The 27,265-nt window shown below is 38.9% G+C and overlaps 1 protein-coding gene and 1 non-coding gene across 7 annotated transcripts in view; both read right to left on the reverse strand.

Annotated features, from left to right (window-relative positions):
- Positions 1-27,265, reverse strand: part of MICU1 (mitochondrial calcium uptake 1) — a 249,123-nt gene that overhangs the window by 19,547 nt on the left and 202,311 nt on the right. For all 6 annotated transcript variants that reach the window (XM_058696654.1, XM_058696656.1, XM_058696655.1 and 3 more), the window contains 2 exons: positions 19,144-19,281; positions 4,832-4,940 (listed from right to left, as the gene is read on the reverse strand). In XM_058696654.1, the coding sequence (XP_058552637.1) occupies positions 4,832-4,940; positions 19,144-19,281 (247 nt within the window). The remainder of the gene's footprint in view (positions 1-4,831; positions 4,941-19,143; positions 19,282-27,265) is intronic.
- Positions 3,791-3,896, reverse strand: LOC131493735 (U6 spliceosomal RNA). Its single transcript, XR_009252828.1, has one exon. It is a non-coding gene; the product is annotated as a U6 spliceosomal RNA (small nuclear RNA).

Below are 27,265 nucleotides of genomic sequence, written 5' to 3' on the forward strand. Positions count from 1 at the left end.
CCAGGTATTGTCCTAGGCACAGGGAATATATCCATGAACAAGACAGATAAGCATGCTAATAAGCAGAGTCAGATAATAAAACACATAAACACATGAGAAAATATCAAGTAGTGACAATTACTATGACACAGCCTGATGGAGTTACTTTAGAATGGGAAGAAAGTGAGTTATATGAAAACTGAATCACAGGGGCCCAAAGACACAGAGATCATGGGAAAGAGCACTTGAGGTGAAGGAACAGCTATAACAAAGGGCTTCGGGTGGGAATGAACTTGGTATATTTAGAAAATAAACAAAGAACAATGTGGAGGGGAGTGAACTGAGAAGAAAGTGGTATTTGATGGACTCAGAGAGTATACAAGGGCCATGACATATGGAACCCTGTCAGCCTGGATAGACAGACTAGGGCTTTAGCAGGGGAGATGGAGAAATGGAGTCAGAGGCAGGATATGCTTTGGAAGTAGAGAGACAAAGATTTAGTGAAAAAATGAATGCGGGGGAGAGAGAGCAAGAAACCAAGAATAATGCAGTTTTTTTTTTTTTTAGCTTCTGGATAGGTGGTGAATAACTCAGTAAGTATTTATTGAGCACCTATCATATAAAATGTTGTTAGTGGTCTCTGCTCTGTCTGATTAGCCATATTTGTGGAAATTAAAGCCTTTGTCCATAATTTATGGATAGGAATTGATGATAATAGTAAAGGCAGAAGATTTTAGGCTAATGCCTCTTTTTTTTTTTTAAATTATAAGAACAACAGACAATATAGTTAGTGTTTATAATTTATGTGGAGTAGTTAGGGAAGGCCTCTCTGAGGAAGTGACATTTGAATTGAGACTTGAAAGCTAAATAGAAGTTACCCAGGTAAACAGCATAATTAGGTTTCTAAAAAAATTTAAGCTTTCAAACAGACAATACAAATATTCTCAAAGTAATTTAAATTCATTGCCCACCCCCCCCCCACCCCCGACCCCAACCATTTTGTTTTTACTTTGTGGACTACATATGGGTGATATTTAGTTCTTGGTAGTTACAGTGGGTTGAATGGTGACCCCCTAAAAGATATGTCCACATCTTAACCCCTAGAATCTGTGAATGTGACTCTGTTTGGAAGGAGGGTCTTTGTAGACGTAATTAAATTAAAGATCTTGAGATGAGATCTGGGCTAAGAATTACCCAAGTGGGCCCTAAATCCAATGACAAGTGCCCTTTCAAGAGATATACAAAAGAAAGATATGGAAGGAGAAGGAGGGGAAGGCTATGTGAAGACAAGCCAAGGAGTGACCAGAACCGCAATGAACCAGAAAAGGCAAGGAAGGACTCTCCCCTAGAGCCTTCAGAGGGAACATGGCTCTGCTAACATCTTGACTTTGGATTTGTGGCCTTCAGAACTGTGGGAGAGTAAATTTCTGTTTTTAAAATCCCCATGTTTGTGGTAATTTGTTATGGCAGCCCTAGGAAATGAATTCACTTGGCTTCTCCCTGCTACTTAGTATGAATCTAGGCCAATTTCTCCTAGATAGCTATCGTTTTGCACTCAGGGATCCAAAGTTACATAGATAAAACAAACCAAGAAGTCAAAACAAATGCTAAATATCATACATCTCAAAGCCAAACATATATCTGGATATTAGATGTGACTGTATAATTTGTAATACTGCCTCTATTAAATAGCAAGGATAATGAGGCATGGATTATATGGAGACTAAACATCCCAGGAAATGGCCTGAAGTCATCTGAAAGAAACACTATTTTTTTTTTTAACCACTAGGATGAACTTTCCTTTGCCACCACTACTTTGAATCATTCTATTTTATATACCATGTAATTTTAACACAGACAGTGATTCATCCTAGATAACTGTTCTTTAAAGCAATTCTACTGTCTTTAGTTGAGCTCTTCAAAAAAGGCATGCAAATATAAAGAGGAACTTATTAATTTTTATTTTACAATAAGTGATCACTTTAAGTCTTATATCTTTGGGTAGTCAGATGCTGTCCAATCCGTTTTGTGAAACAGAGCAATACAACCAAAGCTATTCTAGAGAAATAACCCTGTGATATTACACATACATACATAACCTCCGTGATATCATTAATTTTTTTCAAGTGATTCTACAAAAGTCAGAAGAGGTATTATTTTAAATAAACAAAAAAGCAAATAAGCAACTGTTTTTCAAAAAAGCTGTGGATTATGGGGAGCCTGAGTGGCTCAGTTGGTTAAGCATCCAACTTTGGCTCAGGTCATGATCTCGGGGTTCGTGAATTCAAGCCCTGCATCGGGTTCTGTGCTTACAGTTCACAGCCTGGAGCTTGTCTCGGATTCTGTGTCTCCCTCTCTCTCTCTGCTCCTCCCCCACCTTGTGCCTGGTCTCTCTCTCAAAAAATAAAATAAACAAACAAAAAAAGCTGTGGATTAAGAAAATGAAGTAAAAGCATTCAGTTTGGAAAGGAAGAAGTAAAATAATCTCCATTTGCAGATGGCATCATCTTATATTAGAAAATCTTAAGGAATCCACCAAAAAGTGCCAAATAAGCAAGACTGTGTTTATAAAACCTCAGTCAGTGTTTTGGAGAGGTTTAAAACTTACACATTGTAGTACCCAACAGTGAAATAAAGACATTGTCAGATCAACCAAATCTAAGAGAATTCATTGTTAGTAGATCTGTACCACAAGGAAAGACTAAATAAGTTCTTCATACTGATAAGAAGTGGTATCAGATAAACATTTAGATACTCAGGAATAAATGAAAAATACTCAAAGTGGTAAATATGAGTAAATGGTAAAAGTGGATAAGTATAAAAGATTATTTGTCTCCTAATTTCTTAAAAGAAAACTGTTCAAAGCAAAAATCCTCATGTTGTATTGTAGGGATTATGACATACACAGATGAAATACAAATGACAACTAAAGCATGAAACATAGGGCCACGGTAAATGGAACAGTATTATTGCAAGTTCCTTTTTTTTTTTTTTTTTTTGAGAGAGAGAAAGTGCATGCACAAACGCATGGTGCAAGCATGAACGGAGGAGGGGCAGAGGGAGAGAAAGAATCTCACACAGTCTCCATGCCCAGCACGGAGCCTGATGTGGGGCTCAATCTCCCGACCACCTCACGACCCTGAGATCACAACATGAGCTGAAATCAAGAATTGGGACACTTAACCAACTGAGCCACCCAGGCGCCCCTAACGTTTCACTTGAAGTGGCACAATATTAACTTTAAGTGAACCGTGAAATGTTATAATTTCTAGGGAAACCATTAAGATAAAAAACGCAAAGAGATATATACACCTAAAAGGCCAGGAGGTCCAACAATATGTCTAGAAGTGGTGCACTCTAAAGAAACAGATTAAGTGCAACGTAAAGGAAGACGTATCATGCAAATAATAACCATAAAAAAAGCTGGAGCAATCATACCAATATCAGAAAAAGCAAATTTCAAGAAAAGGAGTCTTACTAGAGATAAAGGGGGAACATTTCTAATGATAATAGGATTGATTCATCAGGAAAGCATAATAATCCTAATCAATGTGTGTGTACACTTAATGCCAGAGCTCAAAATTCATGATGCAAAGACTGACATCACTTAAAGGAAAAATGGACAAATCCACACATTATCAGTGGAGATTTTTTTTTCTTTCCTTCCTTCCTTTCCTTCCTTCCTTCCTTCCTTCCTTCCTTCCTTCCTTCCTTCCTTCCTTCCTTCCTTCCTTCCTCCCTTCCTTTCTCCCTCCCTCCCTTCCTTCCTCCCTCCCTTCCTTCCTTCCTTCCTTCCTTCCTTCCTTCCTTCCTTCCTTCCTTATGCTTCATGAATTTACATGTCATCTTGCACAGGGGCCACGCTAATCTTCTCTGTATTGGTCTAATTTTAGCATATGTGCTGAGGAAGCAAGCACGATATGTGGAGATTTTAACATCCTTCTCTCACTAACTGAAAGAGCAACTAGACAAAGAAGTCAGTTAGAAGATCTGAATACTATCAACCACCTTGACCTGACATTTTTACAACACTATACTCAAAAGTGCAGAATATACTTTTTCCAAATGTATTGAAACGTTCTTCAAAAAACTGACTATATCTGGGGCCCATAAAACAAGCTTCAATCAATTTTAATATTTATTTTTGAGAGAGAGACAGTGTGAGGGGGAGAGGGGCACAGAGAGAGGGAGACACAGAATCTGAACCAGCCTCCGAGCTGTCAGCACACAGCCCAATGTGGGGCTTGAACTCAAATTGTGAGATCATGACCTGAACCCAAGTCGGATGTTTAACCGACTGAGCCACCCAGGAGCCCCAGTGTTTGAAATTTTTCATAATAAAATGTTGGGGGAAAAGTAGTGTTCACTTCTCCTGCTCTCTCACATTGCCTGTACTAACTGGAACTGACTGTGTAGGAGGTAAGCCAACAGGGGGTGCTATTCTGAGCCACAATTTTATCTTAAAAACAAAGCCAAAAAACCCAAGTTAACACAAGAAATAAACCAAACCATTGCTTCTCACCAAAGAATGAGTTGAAACGCATGCTGACTTTAGTTTCACAATATGTATATCATGACTCTGGTTCCAGTGAGAGAAGTTCCAAAGTCTCTAAAGATGGGCATCTGCCTTGACTGTGGCCTTTAGCACAAGAAAATACATTTGCTGAGCTTGGTCGCTCAGGGTGAAATGCAAGGCTCATCCAATGGCAACAAAACAAAACAAAACAAAACAAAACAAATCAAAAACAATGTCAAGAAAAACTCACACGTCACAGTTAAGGAGGGGTAGTCACCTAACAGATTACAGATTCAATATTTATACCTTCAAGAAAAAACTTCTGGGTTTCATTACCTTTATCAAGAGATGCCCCGGCCATATGGTAAAAGCTTAATGCAGTGTCCACATCATTGATATTCTTTAGGAAGGTAAAGAAGTTTTCCACTTCCTGAAATGTCAGACCCTGAAAGAAGAGAGACAGCAAGATAAGGCAGGAACCTGTAACAAAAAGCAGCACAAAATGCAGAGCACTAGGTGGTTATTCATGTCTATAAATCAGAAGTTTATGCTATGTTTCAGGTGCCTGGGTGGCTCAGTCGGTTAAGCGTCTGACTCTTGATTTTGACTCAGGTCATGATCCCACAGTTGTGAGATCAAGCCCCATGTCAGGCTCCATGCTGAGCATGGAGTCTGGTTAAGATTCTCTCTCTCCCTCTTGCCTTTGCCCCTCTCCCTCACTTGTGTGCATATGCTCTCTCTCTTAATACATAGATTAAAAAAATAAAACAAAACAAAACTATGCTATGTCTAGAACAGAAACTGAATAAGTTAGTCAAAGAATGCCAAATTTGTATAGGGTACACAACTCTAGAATTCTACCCTGAAAAAGGCAAGCTGGCTAATTGCTTTCCCCTCCCGTGTAAAATCCGACGTGAAGCTGTTTACAGTGATGGCTGGACATCTTTACTAAAAATATTTCTAACTGTGCCCTCCAATTAGTCACAATATCTATTATGACACTTCTTAAATGAGCTCTAGCCCCTTGATCTGTTACATGTTATCTTAACAAGTTGTACTAGAATCAGGATGTCCATTTTAATAATCTACCCTTAGGCCAGCTAAGCTTTTTGAGGCTTAAGCCAATTAAAAAATCACCAAAGTCAGTGATATGCAGGGGAACGGTTTCAGGATTTAGCAGAACCCAAGCAATTGGGAAGCTGTTCATTATGTCAATCTAAAAGCTACTAACGAAGCAATTTGCCACTTAACTTTAATCGGATGAAATTCTCTGAATGGAGCTCTTTTCAAAAGCTGCTCCAAGATTTGCTGATCTCTGATGGGACTTTCTCTGATGGCTCAAGAGAGAGTAGTTGTATAACTAGGCCCAAGGGAGTCTCCTTACAGGGTGGAGGATTTGTCCTCTTTGCCCATTTCCCACTTCTCACACATCACGCTGTGATGGAAATGAATAGTTTCTAAGAAGTGGGTAACACTGGGGAGACATCAAGGTGAATGCCTTTTAATGAAGCATCAGATCCTTAAAGGGACTGCTGATGTTGACTGGCTTCTACTTAGTGCTGCTCCCATTCCAATTTCCATTTCCCCAAAAGAGAGGGCCCAGAAATCCACATGTGGAACTCAGTAATAAGGAAACTTTAATATAGACAATATATAGTTCTTTCCTGGTATTCTCCCAACTCGGGTCAATGGTATCTTTCTCATTTTATCAATCAGACTAAGAACTAAAATACTGTATGTATAAATACGTCACATGATCTTTTATAATTTCCCTAGAACAATAGAAGTTAAAAAACTTTTTATTGTGGAATATGATGACCATATAGAAAGCTGAGTAAAACATAAGAGTACAACAAACTACAGGTATGCTGTTTTGAAGGGACACATGCACCCCAATGTTTATAGCAGCACTATCAACAACAGCCAAAGTATGGAAAGAGCCCAAATGTCCATCAATGGATGAATGGATAAAGAAGATATGGTATATATATACAATGGAGTATTACTTGGCAATCAAAAAGAATGAAATTTTGCCATTCGCAACTACGTGGATGGAACTAGAGGGTATTATGCTAAGCGAAATTAGAGAAAGACACGTATCATATGACTTCACTCATATAAGGACTTTAAGATACAAAACAGATGAACATAAGGGAAGGGAAGCAAAAATAATACAAAAACAGGAGAGGGACAAAACATAAGAGACTCTTAAATACGGAGAACAAACAGAGGGTTACTGGAGGGGTTGTGGGAGGGAGGATGGGCTAAATGGGGAATCTACTCCTAAAATCATTGTTGCACTATATGATAACTAACTTGAATGTAAATTAAAAAAATAAATAAACAAAAAAACCCAGTGCTATTTTCAAATAAAGCCATATACAACAATAACAACAACAAAAAGAGTACAACAAGCTGTTATAAAAATGAACACCCAGAGAACCTCCACTCAGGTCAAGGAAGAGACTATTCTCAGCATCCTGGAAGCCTTCCTCTCTCCCCTCAACATGTCCCTTTCTCAGTCGTAAGCCCCTTTTCCCAGTGTTAATTACTGTTCTGACTTTTAGGGGATTTCTTTCTTTCTTTCTTTCTTTTTTTCTTTTCTTTCTCTTTCTTTCTTTCTTTCTTTCTTTCTTTCTTTCTTTCTTTCTTTCTTTCTTTCTTTCTTTCTTTCTTTTCTTTTTCTTTCTTTCTTTCTTTCCTTTCTTTCTTTCTTTCTTTCTTTCTTTCTTTCTTTCTTTCTTTCTTTCTTTCTTTTCTTTCTTTCTTTCTTTCTTTCACAACATTACTATCTATTTATGCATCCTCAAACAGAAACAGTTTAATTATGCTTGTTTTGAACTTCAAAAATGGAATCATGCAGTACGCATTCTATTATATATGGCTTCTCTCTTTTAGATTTGTCTATGTTTTTGTATTCTGTAGTTAACTCACTTTTATTGCCATTAGTATTCTGTTAGGTGAATATACCACAGTTTTTTAAAATGTTTTCTTTTATTTTTGAGAGAAAGAGACAGAGTATGAGTGGGGGAGGGGCAGAGAGGGAGACACAGAATCTGAAGCAGGTTCCAGGCTCTGAGCTGTCAGCACAGAGCCCGATGCAGGGCTTGAACTCATGAACCATGAAATCATGACCTGAGCAGAAGTCAGATGCTTAACTGACTGGGCCACCCAGGCGCCCCTATACTACAGTTTTTTTTTTTTTTTTAATTTTTTTTCAATGTTTTTTATTTATTTTTGGGACAGAGAGACACAGAGCATGAACAGGGGAGGGGCAGAGAGAGAGGGAGACACAGAATTGGAAACAGGCTCCAGGCTCCGAGCTGTCAGCACAGAGCCCAGCCCGACGCGGGGCTCGAACTCACAGACGCGAGATCGTGACCTGGCTGAAGTCGGCCACTTAACCGACTGCGCCACCCAGGCGCCCCTACAGTTTTTTTATCCATTCTATTTGGTGTGTTTCCAGTTTTTGGCAATTTATGCAAAGTGGTACATCTGAATTTAAGCATGCATTCCAACATATATGGAGTACCTACTATGTACCAAGTTCCATAATTTTTGGCAGTGAACTAGAAGTAATTTTTCCCTAATTTGAGGCCATTCTTTTGGCCTTAACTTAGAGCATCCAGAGATAGGGCTTATTCCTTATACAAATGCCTTGGTATGCTATCTAATGTAAACACTAGGCTAGAATCAATCTCCTAGAGGGAAGTACAGGTTCTACAATATCTCCTGCTTGTGGATGGATGCCTAATACCGTCTTCTCTTCTCCTCCATCAGAAGACATGCAGTGGTGAAAAAAACCCAAGTGTCCATTGATGGATGAATGTACAAACAAAATGGAATATTAGTCACCATTAAAAAGGAGGAAATTCTGACATAAACTGCAATATGGATGAAACTTGAAGACATTATATCAAGTGAAATAAGCCAGTCACAAAAGGTCAAATACTGTATGATTCCACTTATATGAAGTACCTAAATTATTTAAGTTTATAGAGACAGAAATGGGAATTTCTTTTTCTTTCTTTCTTTCTTTCTTTCTTTCTTCCTTTCTTTCTTTCTTTCTTTCTTTCTTTCTTTCTTTTCTTTCTTTCTTTCTTTCTTTCTTTCTTTCTCTTCCTTCCTTCCTTCCTTCCTTCCTTCCTTCCTTCCTTCCTTCCTTCCTTCCTTTTTTTTTTTTTTTAATAATCTCTATGCCTAACATAGGGCTTGAACTCATAGCCCTGAGATCAAGAGTCAGGCACTCTGGGGAGCCTGGATGGCTTAGTGGTTGAGCGTCCAACTCTTGATTTCAGGTCAGGTCATGATTTTGCAGTTCATGAGTTAGAGCCCCGCATGGGGCTCTGAGCTGACAGTATGGAGCCTGCTTGGGATTCTCTTTCTGCCCCTTCCCCACTCTCTCTGTCAAAATAAATAAATAAACTTAAAAACAAAAAAAAGAAAGAATTGCATGCTCTATTTACTGAGCCAGCCAAGGGCCCCGGGGAATTGTTGTTTAATGGGTACAGAGTTTCAATTTGGGAAGACAGATAGTAGCGAAGGTTGTATAACTGTATGAATGTACTTTTCAAGATTGTAAAAAATGTTCATTTAGTTTAGAGAGAGAGAGAATATGAGCAGGGGAGAGGCAGAGAATGGGGCAGGGGGCAGAGGTTCTGGCGTGAGCTTTGTGCTGACAGCAGAGAGCCCGATGTGGGGCTCAAACTAACAAACCATGAGATAGTGACGTGAGCCGAATTCGGATGCTTAATGAACTGAGACACCCAGGTGCCCCAGTATGAATGTACTTAATGCCACTGAACTATACACTTAAAAATGGTTAACATAAAATTTCTAAAACAAAGGGCATGGTACAGGAAATGCGATCCCCTGTGACAAAAGCAAACTCTAATGTTTGCTACTTAATTTATCATGAAACATCAAATACAATAGGTCAAGGCCAGAATACTCATGCTGAGAATTATTTGAGGTCAGACAGTGAGAAAATCTGAACTGAATGGCTATTCATTTGATGATTTAGAAAAACAGTGGGATACACATCACATTATGGCATTATTAAATTGAAATATGTAACATTTTACCTTTTATTATATAGATACAATAAAAATATTTATTGAGCACTTACTAACGACTCAGCACTATGCCAGGAACAGTGAGGGAAATAAAATTGCTTTGGACATGGGCCTTGATTTTATAGAGCTTACAATTTAGATAGGCTTCTTAAAGAAAAGATGACGCCAGTCACAAAATCCTTATTTCTTCATAACTATCTTAGTAAAAAATCCAAAGGGTTTTCTAGCAATAAAGCTAGAATATGACTTTAACATGAGATTCATGGATGGAAAGTGAAAGGATGTGCTTTCTGCAAATTGAGCTGTTCAGACTGGAAGGCAATAGTTGTGTACAGGCCACTGGCAGGTGACGTGACCTGTAGAATAGTAGGCAAGAGGAAATAACCTCTTAGGCATGGCATCACAGGGAATTTCTTGACACACTATGGGGAAGTGGAAGAAGCAGGAGTTATTTTATTCTGGGTCCAACTGTTCAACAAACTGGTTATCTATCTACCTTGGGAAAGATGGACTTACAGAAAACTGGGCTCTAAGGGCACCTGGGTGGCTCAGCTGGTTGAGTGTCCAACTCTTGGTTTTGGTGCAGGTCATGATCTCATGGTTCATGGGTCTGAGCCCTGCATCGGGCTCTGCACTGACAGTGTGGAGCCTGCTTGGGATTCTATCTCTCTCCCTTCCTCTCTGCCCCTTCTCTGCTCTCTCGCTCTCAAAATAAATAAAAATAAAACATTAAAAAAAAAACCCTGGGCTCTAGATGACTCAAAAAAAGGAGATAAGGCTAAAAAGAATGAAGTCTTGCCATGTGCAACAATGTGGATGGAGCTAGAATATATTATTCGAAGTGAAATAAGTCAATCAAAGACAAATACCACATGATTTCACTCATATGTGAAATTTAAGAAACAAAACAGATGAACATATGGGAAGGGGGGAAGAGAGAAGAGAGAGAAACAAACCACAATAGACTCTTAACAATAGAGAACAAACTGAGGGCTGATGGAGGGAGGTGGGCGATGGGTATGCAGGAGGGCACTTACTGTGATGAGCACTGGGTGTTGTATACAAGTGATGAATCACTGAATTCTACTCCTGAAACCAATATTGCACTGTATATTAACTAAAATTTAAATAAATATTTAAAAAGTGAATTTAACATTAGAAATTTGTTGAATAAGCAAATAGAATTGTCTTTCAAAACTAAAAGCAATTGATAAAATTGCTTGACTTGACTGTAATCAAGTCATGTTTTATGTTTAGAAGAAAACATAAAAAAATCTTCGTAACCTTGAGTAAGACAAAGAGTTCTTAGATATGATAGACACCAAGGGTCGCCTGGGTGGCTCAGGTGGTTAAGCACCCAACTCTTGATTTTGGCTCAGGTCATGATCTCACAGTTTGTGGGATTGAACCCCACATCAGGCTCTATGGTGACAGTGTGGAGCCTGTTTGGGATTCTCTCTCCTCTCTCTCTCTGCCACTCTCCTGCTCACATTCTCTATCTGTCTCAAAATAAATACACTTAAAAAAAAAAAAAGATATGACACCAAAAGTGCAATCCATAAAAGAAAAAAAAAACTGATAAGTTAGATTTCATCAAACTTAAAAACTTTTGTACTTCAAAATACTGAGAAAACAGACAAATCACAGACTGGGAGAAAATATTTAAAAATCACATATCTGATAAAGGATTTGTATCCAGAATGATTTAAAGAACTCTTACAGGGTGCCTGGGTGGCTCAGTCGGTTGAGCGTCCGACTTTGGCTCAGGTCGTGATCTCACAACTTGTGGGTTCGAGCCCTGCATCAGGCTCTGTGCTAACAGCTCAGAGCCTGGAGCCTGCTTCGGATTCTGTGTCTCCCTCTCTCTCTGTCCCTCCCCAACTTGTACTCTGTCTTCCTCTGTCTCTCAAAAATAAATAAATGTAAAAAAAAAAAATTTAAAGAACTCTTACAACTCTATAATGAGAAAATAAGAACACAATTAAAAAAAAATTTTTTTTTTAACGTTTATTTATTTTTGAGACAGGGAGAGACAGAGCATGAACGGGGGAGGGTCAGAGAGAGAGGGAGACACAGAATCTGAAACAGGCTCCAGGCTCTGAGCTGTCAGCACAGAGCCTGATGCGGGGCTCGAACTCACGGACCACGAGATCATGACCTGAGCCGAAGTCCGACGCTTAACCGACTGAGCCACCCAGGTGCCCCAAGAACACAATTTTAAAAAGAAACTGAATAGACATCTTACCAAATAAGATATATGAACGGCTAAAAAGTTCATGAAACAATGCTCAGGATCATCAGTCAGAGGGAAATGCAAATCAAAGCACAATGAGAAACCACTACCTACCGATCAGAATGACTGTAATCAAACAGTAACAAGTGTTGATACAAATGTAGAGAAACTGGAAATGTAACATTGTACATCTACTTTGGAAAACAGTTCGGTGCTTTTGTTAAACTCAATTTTTTCCATACAAGCCAGCCATTCTACTCCTAGGAATTTTCTTAAGAGGAATGAAGATAGGTCCACATAAAGACCTGTGCATGAATGTTCATAGCAGTTTTATTTACAGTGGCTGAACACAGGAAACAATTCAAATGTTCAACTGGTGAATGGGTAAACAAAATGTGGTACATCCATACAATGGAACAGTATTTACTGTATTCAGCGGTAAAACACAGCAATGAATACAAGCAACAGAATGTATGGATAAGCCTCAAAATATGATGAGAAGTAACAGAAACCAGACACAAAAGACCGTATTATGTTATGAAAGCATTTACGTGAATGTCCAGAAGAGACAAATCTGCAGAGACAGAGAAAAGGTGTATGGTTGTCTGGGGTGAGGGCAGAAATGGGGACTGACCACAAGCTAGCGTAACAGATCTTTTCGGGGTGATGAAAATATTCTAAAACTGGATTGCAGTGATGATTGCATAACTCTGTAAATTTACTAAAAATCATTGCATTGCTCATTTAAAACAGGTGAGTTTTATGATATATAAATTATACCTCAATAAAATTGTTAACAATATAAAATGCAGTTGGGGTAGAAAGAGGGTTAAGGGAAATGTGACTTCCTCAGGAGTCCACTGTTAACACTAGGTGTCTCGTGCTGACAGGCCATGGGTGAGGGTAAACCCACTGTCACACGTGATTCTCTTGCTTTGTCTTTTAATCAGTCATAGGTAATCCATCGCCAGGAATCAATCCACTTGCCCAAATTCCCTCTATGGCCCACTGAAAAGATAAAATATTGTCCTTTTTCCTTCTTCTCCTTGTATGCTATGCTTGCACCAATCTTACCATTTATCATCTGCTCAGTCTTCTGCTTATTTGTTAAAAAATTATTTTTACAGCAGATAATATATGAATCTTATGAAATAGTAATATATAAACAGTACAAAGCAATTCTTCCTCTACCCTTGTCTTTCAATCTCCCTCTCTATAGGTGGTCACTGTCACCAATTTCTTTTTTTTTTTTTTTTTTTAATTTTTTTTTTAATGTTCATTTATTTTTGAGACAGGGAGAAACAGAGCATGAATGGGGGAGGGTCAGAGAGAGAAGGAGACACAGAATCCGAAGCAGGCTCCAGGCTCTGAGTTGTCAGCAGAGCCCGACGCGGGGCTCGAACTCACAGAGTGCGAGATCGTGACCTGAGTCCAAGTCGGCCGCTTAACTGACTGAGCCACCCAGGCGCCCCTGTCACCAATTTCTTGGTTATTCTTTCATAGGTGTTACTATGACTATCTTGCTCCAGTAAAGCATCTTCCCATTGCAAACCCCACAATTCTCTTCAACTGTTGCCTGGCAGTGGGGGGAAATCACACTGTTTCTATTGCTTACATTTCTGCAAATATCTAATCATCCTGAAACATCACTTTCTTCATGTGTTCATTCCTCCTCCTCACAAAATATCAGTGATTTCTCACTGCCAACTGGATAAACCCAACTTCTTAGCCTCATATTCTAGGTCTTACACAAAATGCTTCCATAGATTACCTTTCTACCATCTCCTTAAGAGACCACAGGCTATAGTCTAGCAATACACTGGCTTTCTTATTTCCTCAAAACCCTTGTCCTTATTCAAATTATGGCGAATAAGGAGTAGCATTAAATAGGCTCATTAGTAGGAAGATTATTGACTGTAGAATAAAACAAGTCCTGGCTTTGAATCCTGTTGCTACCTCTTAAGATGCTATGTGATCTCAGGCAACTAAGGCTCTGAAAAGTATTTTTCATATAAAAAATGGGGATTCTTTCCACCAAGCAGGATGTGATCATTAAGGAGAAGATAGGTAAAATGCCTGATCCATAGCAAGTACTCAGTAAGTGGTAGGTTGAATCCTTAGCAGGCTGGCAGGCTCATTACCATAGAACCAATGGTAATGAGTTTATTCGATTAAGCTTTGAACTATACTCTCTTCTCTGGTATGTCTATGACCTTGAGGAATAGAAAAGAGAGACAAGTATACCTCTCATATACCTTTGAAGTATATGAAACTATTTGTGGGGGGAAACCAGAAATATAATAGTGAAAAGCCCATAAATTCTCTTAATAGTCATTCACAGCTTAGTACTTCGTTGGGGGAAGGACAGGTTTCAAAGCTAATCAGTTAAACAAAGCTAATCAGCAGAGTTTCTAGTCTTTTTAGTTGAATGGCCATGGCTCAGGTGCTCTACTACTTATGACTTTGATGGGCACCTAATAATTGGAGTTTTTCAAGCGCTATGCAGCAATGTTTCTAGAATCTGATATTCCATGATGACCACATTCTGGCTCAACTCTCAAATAGCTGTAAAATAAGTGAATAGGAGAGCCCACATGAATATTATCTACAGATGACACGCAAAGTTAATAATCTAATAGTTTTATTATAACTGTTTGGTTAAGTACAAACCCTGCTTCATGGCTGGTAGCATTATTAGTAAGACTGATACAGACAGAAGGTTGCTGGCGATAGGGATCTAAGAGGAAACATGTAGCAAAAGCAAACTTTTTTTATAACTTCTGCTTGTCAAAATCCTACTCTGCTTTTAAGGCCAAGTTCAAATTGTATTGCCACCAAGAATCTCTTCAGTGGTTCTAATCTTTCTCACTGGTGCTCCCAAAAGGTCTCATAGCTTTATTAGGGTACTTAATACATTCACCAATGCATATGACAAACATTTGCCTATGCGACACTCACTGTACTGTGGACATGCAAAGACGAGTAAGACCCTGCTCTTAAGAGGCCCAAAGTCAAGTGAGTTGCCCTCTATTATAATTATTTATGATCTGACTCCCTGCACTAGGAATATTAAATGCTATGCGGCAGACTGGGTTTTGCTCATTACTGTGTTCCTAATATCTGAAAGAGTGCTTTGCACATAGTGGTTGCTCAATAAGTACTGAATATGAAATTATATAGGTCTCTGTGTGTATATATGTTTTTTCTTACTAAATTATTACAGACTATATATTTCTTGAGGATAGATGATGGTTTTTGTTTATCTTTTATCTTTCTCACAGCATCTGGCTTAGTGTCTTGCACAGAGCGATGTCTGACAATGAACTAAATGTAATTTTCAGTTCAGCCTTAAGTGGATTTGCTAAATTATTAAAATTCACAGCTTCTGCACTCTCAAGCATCGAGAACATCCCTGTGAGTTACATTGATAAAGTTTAGAAAACTCTGTTTTTCTTTTAATGAGGAGAAGACAATATGGAGGAAGTAAAATTAGCAAATTTTAGAGCTGAGTCAAATTTGGCGCAGAAGAATTATTCACAGAAAAAAGGATATTGAGGGAAATGGGGAAAATCTGGTAGAGGGTAGGGACTAATTTTTATTTAATTTATTTTATTTTATTTTTAAATTTCAATTTAATTTTTTTAGAGAGACAGAGAGGGAGACAGAGAATCTCAAGCAGGCTCCAAACTCAGCACAGAACCTGATGTGGGGCTCAATCTCACGATCCCAAGGTCATGACCTGAGCCAAAATCAAGAGTCAGACACTTAAGACTGAGCCACCCAAGCGCCTTGGGGCTAATTTTTAAAATAAAGCCAAAACAAAACACGGTTCCCATTGAAAAAAAAGGAAGAAAGAAATGAAAACTCTCCTTGTTAAATACGAAACATAACAGCACGAATAGAGCGATTTTTCTAGCATGGCAGGTTCTCCAGTCCTTCTAGCTATTACTCAGGGGCAAAGTAGCTAGAGACACCGACGGAGTGCAGTCCTCTAGAGCAGCGGCTCACGAGCGAGCGCAAGAGCACAGGAGAAATCACCTCAGGAGCCTTTTAACAAACGATGCCTGGACCCACCCACTGAGCTTCTAATTTAGTCGGGTTAAAGAGGGCCCCAACAATCACATTTCTGAAAAATTCCCCAAGCGATACTGGGTGACTGGGGTTGAGAAGCACTGCTTTAGAGAAAGGGTATGCTTAGCAGAACTCTGATATAGAAAGGACAAGATCTGGAATTGAAAGCCTTGGATTTCAGTCCAGATTCTGGGTGGGTCATTGATTTCTCTTTCTCTCCATCTCTATATTCTTCTCAAAGACAAGATGAGACCTAACAAGGCTGTTGGAAAGACAGAAAAAGAAAAATGTGAAACGCTGTGAAACATTGCATGGTCATTAAGCAGTACGCAAATATTTACTTAATGCCACCACTAGGATCATCAGTCTTTTAGGTCTGGACTGATAATTTGTGCAGAATCCCACGCAGAAAAATGATTAATATGAGCCAAATGAAAACTTACATTTTCATGTTAACAAATCCAAAGTGGAATAAAAGAAATCATTAAGAAGCAGATGGTGATTCCCCTTTAATGAGACATGATCCTAGAGAGACAGACTGCTAACCTTAGGAGCAAAGGCCCTTCATTAACGCTCATTATAGTTAATTGCTATGTTCACAAACTAATCAACATGAGAGGACGATCAATCTCAATCTCCTTGCTATCGCAGCCTGGAAATTCAGGGCCAGAAGTAATTTAGCACCCCAGATTTTCATCATCTGACAAAATCTGTCCTTTCATTTCAGAGCTCTTTTGCAAGGTCTCCAGGCCTTATATTAACTCCTGCTAAAGCTATTCTATTCCTTCAAGGGAGATGTCTCCAATACCCTATTTATTGCTTTAAAAAAATTCATAATAAAACATGAATTAGACTGTTCTGATAATTATTTTAAGGTCAAAAAAATGTCTGGACCAAACTTATTTAAAACTTAGTCTGGTAAAAAGAAAAGAGTGTTTCCTAATGCAAACACTGTGCTTCCAGCATAGGGACTAAAAATCCATCTAAACATCTGCCATCGATTTTCTTTCTTTTTAATTTTTAATTTATTATTATTATTTTTTAATGTTTATTTGCCTTTGAGACAGAGCGCGAGCGGGGGAGGGGGAGAGAGCAAGGGAGACACAGAATCTGAAGCGGGCTCCAGGCTCCAAGCTGTCAGCACAGAGCCTGACGTGGGGCTCGAACTCAGAAGTCATGAGATCATGACCTGAGCTACAGTCGGCTGCCCAACCCGAGCCGTCCAGGTGCCCCTAAACACCTGCCATCAATTTTCTGAAATTATAATTTCCAACAGATATGAGCTGGGTACTAAGCACTGTAAAAGTTGTCTCTGGAAGAGAACATTGTCCTCTGTCACTTTCCGTTAGTGATGAGTCTTCCCTCATAACTGAGGAAACAACTGCTGTGTAGGGACAGGAACATTTTTAGTGCCAGGTCAGGTTCCTTGGTCATGGCCACATGGTAATCACTGTCCACTGGAAAGGGTATCGGCTGGAAACGAGAAGATCTGGCATTGTGGGGTGTGTGTACATGTAGGTGATCTTTAAGAGGTATGCCTTTTAGCTGATTTCTGCTTCAGTTTGTCCATCCCACACCCTGGCAAAACCCCAGAGGCTGATTCAGTTCTGCCATCTGCTCCTTCCTGCACCAGGTGCAGCTGGTGTGGAAAGGTATCAGAGAGCAGTGTTGACTACTGCACCACTACAAACTCATGGTCTCCAATCGCAATGCTGCTCAAAAAATGCTCAATCATCTCTCCCTGAGTTCTCTAATAATCTTAGTATCAGTCTTTCAGCTTCTTTGCTTGCTCCTTCCCAAACTGTTTTCCACAAAGTGGCCAGAGTCCTTTATTTAAACCTGCACACAACCATGTCATTTGACGGCTCACAGCCCTTTAAAGAGCTTCCCATTCCACCAAACTCGTTCCATGCACATGTGGGCCCCCATCTCCCTTTCAAACCCGACCTCAGGCCACTCTCCTCCTTACTAGTATATGCTCCAACCACAACAGTCCCCTTTTGGTGCCTCACATGCTAGACCTTTGTGTTTTCTGTTACGGACTGAATGTGTGCCTCCCAAAATTTCTACATTGAAGCCTTAACCCCCGTTATGGCCGTATTAGGAGGTGGGGCCTCTAAGCAAATAATTAAGGTTAAATGAGGCTATAAGGGCAGGGCCTTGAACTGACAGGATTAGTGTTCTTATAAGAAGATGCATCAGAGAGCCGGTGTACATGTGTGCTCTTGTGCTCCTGTTCTCTGGTTTTCTCTCTTACCTTGCCAACAACCAAGGAAAGGCCATGTGAGGATATAGCCAGAAGGTGGCTGTCTGAAGGACAGGAAGAGAGCCCTCACTAGAAATTTAATTTGTTGCACTTTGATCATGGACTTCTAACCTCCAGAACTGCGAGAAAAGAAATTTCTATTGGTGAAGCCACCCAGTCTGTGGTGTTTTGTTGTAGCAGCCCAAGCAGACTAATAATATACTGCCTTAGAGTTTTTAACATATTCTAGTTCCTTCTTTCTGGAGCCCCCCTCTTCCGTCTTCCTCATTTTCTTCCTCTTTCTGCTTCCTTACTTCCCATTCTAATATGCCCTCCAATCTAATAAAACAGCTCTCCCAAAAGTCATTAATTATTACCATGTTACCAAAGCCAATGGATGTTTATCCTCTTAGTTTACTGGACCCTTTCTGTCCCATGTGACACCCACCGTCCCCCGCCCCCAGTCCCTGAACCCTCTACTTCCTTGGCTTTGATTGCACTACTTTCTCTAACCATTTCCTTCCTGTGCTGTTTATATGTTAGTGTTCCACTTGATTTTGTCTCTGGCCAAAAAAAGACAGTTCTTTTCTGTATAATACAGAAAATTCCTTGGGCAATCTCATGGTTTTAACTTGAATAGTGTGTTGGTAATTCCCAAACCTATCTCAGTCATCTGAAGTAGATCTGAATATCCAAGTGCCTGCTACTCATCTCTAATTGGATAGTCCACAGGTGTCTTATATTCAAGATATCTATAACTAAAGTCCTTATCTTCCTCTGTAAACCAGTCTCTCTTTTTAATTCCTCAGTCTTAGTTCATGGTGCCACCCTTTGTGTGAACAAGAAACCTAGGGGGTTGTTCTGGACTCGCCCTTATTCCTCGCCCGCTGCTTTTTTTTTTTTTTTCTTCAAGTACGAGAGATGAATTAGTTACAGTATTTGCTTCATGACACTCTCATTTTGTTGGTACCCGTGCTAGTACCTTCCCACAGTTCCTTCTCTTCCTGTAAACAGAGACACCCACCTTTCCCTCCTTGAAGTGCTTCTTGAGCTGCTTCTGCATGGCGGTCAGCTTCTTGGACTGTACCCCGCTGTAGGCCAGCAGCATGCCACCAAACTGCCTCTCGGTAATTTTCCCATCCACCGGGTCATGGCGCTCGAACTGAGAGGGAAACAGAAAGAGTGTTCTTGGGATCAAATGCAAAGTCTTTTGACATGGAATGTGGAATAAGCAACTGCGTTGGATGGCAGAAAATAGTTGATGGTTGCCAAGACTGCATTTTTGAACTATAATTTTCACTGAGATTTGAAAAATTAATCAGAAACAGAAGATTTGGGTTCTTATTCCAGCTTTGCACTATTTATGACTTCAGGAAAGTCACCCAACTACTCTGGGCTTCGGTTTCTTCACGGATAAGACGGAGCTGCCGTGACACCTCATGGATCTTACAGAGCAGGAGCATCCAATGTTAAAACTCCATTCCAGGGGTGCCTGGGTGGCGCAGTCGGTTGAGTGTCCGACTTCAGCCAGGTCACGATCTCGCGGTCCGTGAGTTCGAGCCCCGCGTCGGGCTCTGGGCTGATGGCTCAGAGCCTGGAGCCTGTTTCCGATTCTGTGTCTCCCTCTCTCTCTGCCCCTCCCCCGTTCATGCTATGTCTCTCTCTGTCCCAAAAATAAATAAAAAAAAAAACGTTGAAAAAAAAAAAAAACTCCATTCCAATTCATGAGTAATATTATCGGTGATAAGTGCTCTATGGGTGGATCATCCATGTCCCCGTTACTCAGTGATAACTTGAAAGCTAATTATTCCCTCCCAGTATTTATTATAATCAGTAGGCAATTACAAAGGAGGGGAATCCTCCCCCAGGACTCAAGCTAGAGAAGACCGTCTACCTGTCACAGACTTAGAGGAATAGCAACTAGCTATGGAGCAGATGGGACGAGATTGAAGGAATGTAGCAAACACTGACTCTCAAATGCCCCTGCCCTTTGGGTAATGAGTGCAGTCTCCCAGGAAGTGGTAGGGGACGCCAGCAGAAGCTCACTGAGCCCTTGGACAGGAAGACTAGCACTGAGCGCTGGAGGTGAGGGACAGGTAAGGAGGTGCTCTGAGACATGGCAAAAATGCCAGGAACTAGAAGTTAATAACGGATGTCTATGGAAGTCACAGACACAAAACTCCTAAATAACTTTCACGAAACCTGCAATTACATGCTGCTAGAAATGAATGAGAATGGGAACATGATAAATAAAACTTGGAAGATATGGCCAAAGGTGATCTTCCAATTGCCTGAAATGTCCTCATAAAACTTTAGTTTGCCTCATCAAAAAAGAAGAGAAAATCCTAATGCACAAAATTAGAAATGACAAATTGTACGTAACAAAAAATACACACTGAAGATGAATTCATTTTATAATTTTATAAATTAAAAAATAATTTAATAAATTAAGAATTGGAGGATTTTAAGAAAAATACTAACTATTCCCCCCACCGCCACAATTGAGTCAAGAAGTAGAAAATCTGAACAGGCCAAGAAAAAAAAAAACCCTCTGAAAAAAAGCTAATTATTGTAAATTTGATCAACTGTACATCCATAAAGTCATATCAGTTCCTCAATCTGTAATATATTCACACCTTTAAGGATTTCAAAGAAAAGCAATGCATTTTCAGGTTTTCCCCAAAATGGTAATCAAATGCTAGGCCGTCAACAGAGCTTGAAAAAAATTCATGGTGTGGGATGCCTTTATTAGACATGCTTATTTATCACAAAACTACTGAAAAATCATTAAATATATTTAAATATGCAGATGGAAAGGTTAAGCATAAAGGACTTCTAGCTAATTTCAGTAATATCTGAAAAACTAAGATTTTCATTTAAAAATGGAGACAGAAAAGTTATTTCTGTGCCAGCTGCACTGGTTAGCGATACTTACAAATGCATAAAGAACAACATGGCTAACAATGGGCCCAGAAACCAGAAAGCAAAACAACTTGAAGATGGTAAAAATATCCCCATAGTTTTGTTGGAAGATAAGTTACCAGGAAACTTTAAGATTCTCATGTGGCAGGGCATAATCCTGTTCTCATAAGAGGGGTATAGAAAGACGTAAGACACTGCTAAGTAAGGTCACGTCAACAAACATTTCCTGAATGTCTACTAGTTATCTAGCACTGTGTTAGTCATTATGGACTGCAGGACAGAAGAAGATTCAGTTTCTGCCCTCAATATGTGACACAAAATAAGGAAGCATGTAGTCAAGAGTGAATTTCTCTTTCAATTCTCATTTCCTCAGTTAGCTTGGTAAGTTGTTTATACATTCATATCCTCACTAGTGGGACTGTATCAGTGAGCAGGACACAGAAACTACATTTTAGCAACAACAACATTTACCGAGCACTGCTATGGGCCAGGAACTTCACCCATGTATTCCTTCATCTAATCACTTCAAAACACTAGAGCAGATATTATCAGCTCCAGTTTTGGGATAAGAAAACCAAGGCAACAGGAAGTTCCATGTGGCAGAGCTGGGACTCAAACTCAGCTCTCTCTGTTAGGATCCAAAGACTTTATCTCAGTATCACACCGTTTCATCATTCTAAGCAATATACGAATCCACTCTATGGAACAGCACTGCATTGTTTTGGATAAACTAATACAACCATGGGGCTTAGTCACATTTAAGTGAGAAGTAAAACTATTTCCAAAGAAATCGACATCATCAGTGTTAAGTGAAGGCCTCTTTTTTAAACTCAATTACTAGGGGTGCCTGGGTGGCTTAGTCAGTTAAGCATCTGACTTCAGCTCAGGTCATGATCTTACTGCTCGTGGGTTCAAACCTCACGCTGGGCTCTGTGCTGACAGCTCAGAGCCTGGAGCCTGCTTCAGATTCTGTCTCCATCTCTCTGCCCTTCCTCTGCTGGTGCTCTGTTTCTCTCTCTCTCAAATAAAAAATAAAACAAACAAAAAACAAACTTAACTACTCAATCCTTCATTTCTTGTTACCCCATCACTTCTACAGAGCTGATTAATTTTTTGATTAATTTTTGAAAATATCAAAAGTTTTCAGAATTCAATTTAAGTTTGATTTTATGGTTCAATTTACTATCCTGAAACAACATGGAAGACTGATAACATTTTTGCAAATCGGAGTACTTTCTACAATGTGTAAATTAGATCCTCAATGAAAGGTGACACTGGGCAGGAGCTGGAGATGCACAGGTGATCGACAGGCTTCAAGAGGTGAGTAAGGGAAACACAGCTGTGGCCCCTGCTCCCCCAGGCAGGCTTTACCAATTTAGATGCTCACTGTACCTCTATCTGTGAGATTTCACAGCGATGGAGAAACTCCACCTATCTGAATTAGAGGAGTCTGAAGCTGTATCCTATGAGACAGACTCAAGGGTGAAATGCTTGCTGTTCACAAGGCTGGCAGCAGTGGCAGCTTGTTCCAGGCAAGCTGTATTCGTCTGCTCTCCACAGGGGCACAAAGCCTCACCTCTGTGATGTTCAAAGACAATAAAGACAATTTCCAGTAGAGGTTTCCAAGGAACAGTTCCAATGCTCAAATTAGACTTTTTATTAATGTTCTTTGGAAAACTCAGACTTGACTTTGGGCAGTAGGTTCTATTATTATATTACTGTTATTATTTTTATGTGGCTGGAACTTGAAAGGAAATAGAAACTGTAAAATTCTGCTCCGGGAAGTATGGCCTACTACAAAGTTACTACCTCCTCTGTAATTTCATTTGGGGCAGCACCTCTCCTTTTAGGTTTTTAGGCTCTTCTGAGGCAACACTGCCTTATTTCTGAGGTCTTAAACACAGCTGGAAGAGGTGGGGGACAGCAGTTTCTCTTTACATACAAAACTGCTAATGGGAACTGGCTTGAACTAATGTGCTATTCATTCGACATTTATTAGCTGAGGACCTCCTATGTTGAGGCTAGGGAACTTCAAGGGCAGTTTCTCAAGGACCTTCACTGGGGCTACGTTTTTAAGAGCTACAGTTAGATATCACATGGCTCTGGGGATGAAGGGTGTATCTTAAGTCTATAAAATCCTGTGGATGTAACTCCTGGAGCACAGCGTGCTTGTAATTCCCCAGGTCATGAGACTGTCTTTGGGGAAAGATATAGGTTATTACAAAATTATCACAATGTAGAGAGCTTCCAATTGTGTATTTGGAAGCAACTCAAATGACTAGCTTGCATTTTACTTAGTCAAACATTGATACAGCCTCTTATGTTGCACTTCAACGATAAGAAATTCCAATCTATTTGCTCCCGCAGCACAGAATGTGTGCGTTCCATCACACCATCCACCATTTGCTTTGTTTTTCTGTCTAGGAAGTCTTCTCTTCTGTAGCCACTGCCACTTTCCCAAAAGGATACAAGCTGTTGGCTCCCTTTTGTTCCCCAGGGGGTTGCAAAGAGGGGCCAAAGGAGAGGAGCCAAAAAACTGTCCACAAGATTTTTCCTGGCTTTCTTTTCATATTGTGCCTCTTGTTCCCACTGCTGCCCCGTGTTGAGAGAAGGAATAGCTTTTTGGAAGGACAGATGGTCTATATACATCTAGATGAAATGATTTAAGGAATATGGGAAGCCAGAAAGAGAAGAAAACATGTATTATGAACAAAGGCCAAAAAAAAAAAAAAAAGATTTTTAAACATTATAAAAGGAAAAAGAAATCAGTATCTGCAAGTGGATCTTGATTTATTAAAGACTTCCGAGGTTAATATATTCCAACAAATGTAAACTTCAACCTTGTTCTCTTTCACACAATTATCTTTCAGGAGATTTTGTCTATCTCATAGAGTAAATCCTGCCTTTATACAAGTATTTCAGAATGATAATTTTGATAGGCTTTTTCTAGTTTCTGAGCTGCATAATGCAAGTAATACAGAGTAATCTCAAGCCACTGGGCTGAACACATCTATCTTTTTCAACATGACAGTGTTTGTCTTTTTTTTTTTTTTTTTTTTTAAGTCATCTATACCCAACGTGGGGTTCGAACTCTGACCCTGAGTTCAAGAGTCACATGTTCTACTGACTGAGCCAGCCAGGCATCTCTCTTGAGATCTTCACCATGCCACTGCTGCTCCCACCAGGAGTCTGAGGACAACTGTCTGTTAGGCCCACGGAAAGGAAGAACAATTACAGGCAATGTTCTCTACTGCAAACCCACTTAGTGACCATGACGTTCACACTTCATCGTTTGAATGGGAAATCCGTAAGTACAGTTGGCAGGGAACATCAGAGAGCCCCAGGTCAAATTGCCTGGAGCCTGAATTTTCTTGATCATTAAAGATAAGATGCATCTTCACTGTCAACACTTATATACTTGTCTTTTGGCTAACTGGCAAGGTGAGGAAGAAGTCCACAATTTGGAATGGAGGCAACATGGTTCAGCATCCTCAGCAAGGGCCAAAACAATCCTTAGAGTCTAGGACCATGAGATTATATATTACCAAACTAAACTGCTGAACTTTTCTACTTCAAAACCAAGGATACTATCCATTAATTTTTTTTTTTTTTTTTAAGTTCAGGGTGATCAAATGAAGTGACTAAGCAACATGAGTATCAATCACATAGACCAGAAGAAGGTTAACTTTCAGTCTGATAGTCAAAACCAAGAAGATAATAAGACCGATGCATAAACTTATTACAGAATAATAAAAATCAGGGTATACTTGACTGAGAGTGTTGGGGAAAAACATTTTAGATCTGGAACGAGGGGTTTCAAGATAAGTTTTGGCTTTATTTGACAAAAAGTAATATACTAAAGTGACTAAGAACAAGGGTTTTAGAATCAGCAAGGCCTGGATCCGAATCCCGCCTTGAACCTATACTTGCTGCTGTGACTTTAGGTAAATGGCTTATTCCCTCTAACGCTTCAAAATCTTCCTACCCAAAAAAATGGAGATAATATTCACAACCTCAAAGTGTTGTAAGTATTAAATGAAATAACGTATGTAAAGAAATTAGCAGAGTTTGGTGCATAATTAGCATTCAGTAAATGTGGCAATTAATATTTTTATCACCATGATGCCACTTCCCAGGATAGTAAAAGCCTCAATTGATTATTCTGTTCTTAGTAGGTTTTACTTAAGTTCAATTATTATTTCTCACTGTTCTTTTCATAATTGCTTTTGGTCAGTCTTTGACTGCAGAATAATACTTTCACATTTGGAAAGCAGAAAAAGTAAATGCAACAAATTTTATTTATTATTCAATACATTAGAATGACTTCCAGATTAGATTGACTGAAGCAGAACACCACTTAACAAATCCTACATTCTGGTCATGTATGACCAGACAAAAAACTTGCATGAAGGATGTGCTTAATAAATACGTATTGAGTGAGAACAGACGAAACACCTGAAAACTAATTCACAACGCTGTCCTATTGTTGAAAGGATTTCCTATCTGAGGCCAGGGTTACCTTTCCATTTCTCCCTTAATGATATCTACTTCCATGATAGTGCTTTCCAGAAGAATACTCTTGAGAATGTTATTCATTATGGCTAATCAGTAACATATTTGAGTGATTACTACCTGGCAGATGCTGCCCTGGGAATTTATATAATCCTCACAACATTCTATAACAGGTGTTCCATGGAAACATAGGTAGAGTATTTAAATAACTTGCCTGTACAGTTAATCTGGGGAGAAATTTCTGTCTGGCTTCCATCAGAACAGTTGATTTGCTCTTCACCATGAATCATGTTTCCCCTTTTATCCTGGTTACTGGAAGCTTAGAGTCAAATTTGTGGCCCACCTCTAATGAGAACAGGAAACTTTATCATTCATATGGTTCATAATAACCTTACTCCTGGCTTTCTCTTACCTTCTTCCTTTAACTTTCATTTCTCAGCAAGTTTTAATTAACTTTTGTCTCACTGAATGTATTTATTAAGGCCTTTAAAAATCCCTTCTAGGGGTTGCCTGGTTGATTCAGTCAGTAGAGCATGTGACTCTTGATCTTGGGGTCATGAGTTAGAGCCCCACATTGGGTATAGAGATTACTTAAATAAAATCTTTAACAAATCCTTTCTTAAACAAGGCAAGATATGAAAAATGGTGTTGGATATGTAGGTTGTTTTCAGTTTTGGGTTACAATAAATACCACCACTGGGATAAACTTTTCCTGCACTTATTTTTTCATTATTATTTTTGGATTGATCTCTAAAAATGGAATTATGAAATCAAACTCTATAAGCTTTTTAAAATGTATTATGAAATATTTGATATATACAAAATAATATACGTATAAATGTATATAATATGTGTCTAATATATATGTGTATAATGTGTATAATGTATAATATGTGTATTTAAGATGTGTATAATGTATAATAATAAAACACCATGAACCTCCCACTTAACCTGAGAGAGGAAGAATTAGCACAACAGTTGAAGCTCATCCCCCTTCCTCCTGTAAGAGGTAATTACCATATGGAATTCTTTTTCTATCGCCTTGTTATTTTTTTTAGCTTAAAACACATGTTTGTGTCCCTAAGCAATATATTGTTTATTTCTCCTTGTTTTTGAACTTCATTAAATCGTTTCATACTGATTGCATTCTTTCGTAATTTGCTTTTTTCAGTGTTAGATTTCTTTTTTGTCCCAGTGTTATATTTCTAGGATTCATCGATGTTGATACATTTAAGTGTGCTTCTTTCAGTTTTACAGTTATAGATTTCTTTTGTTTGAGGGTACCACTATTTACTTACCAGTTTTCCTATAAATGGGTATCTGAGTTATTGCCAGCTTTTTTGCTATTATGAACAAAGCTGTTATGAACATTCTTTTATTAGTCTTTGTGAAACGGGAATAAGAGTTCCTAGTCTAGAGTATATATCTCGAATTGGAACTGCTGGCTTTTCAAGATAATATCCAATTATTCTTATATTTATTATAAAAATATTTATTTCTATATTTCTATATTATTATATTTTATCTTATATTATTTTGGTCATATATTTTTGGTCTCCATATGTTATATACAATATGACAAAATATATTTTATATATTATTTATTATATATTTATTCTTATAAAATATCAAAGGAATCACCAATATGTTTATCAGCTATGTATAAGAGCTCCCACTGCTTCTCAACTTTACCAGCACTTGGTATTGTCAGA

Source organism: Neofelis nebulosa, chromosome 13, assembly GCF_028018385.1.
Source record: "Neofelis nebulosa isolate mNeoNeb1 chromosome 13, mNeoNeb1.pri, whole genome shotgun sequence".
Classification (NCBI taxonomy): domain Eukaryota; kingdom Metazoa; phylum Chordata; class Mammalia; order Carnivora; family Felidae; genus Neofelis; species Neofelis nebulosa.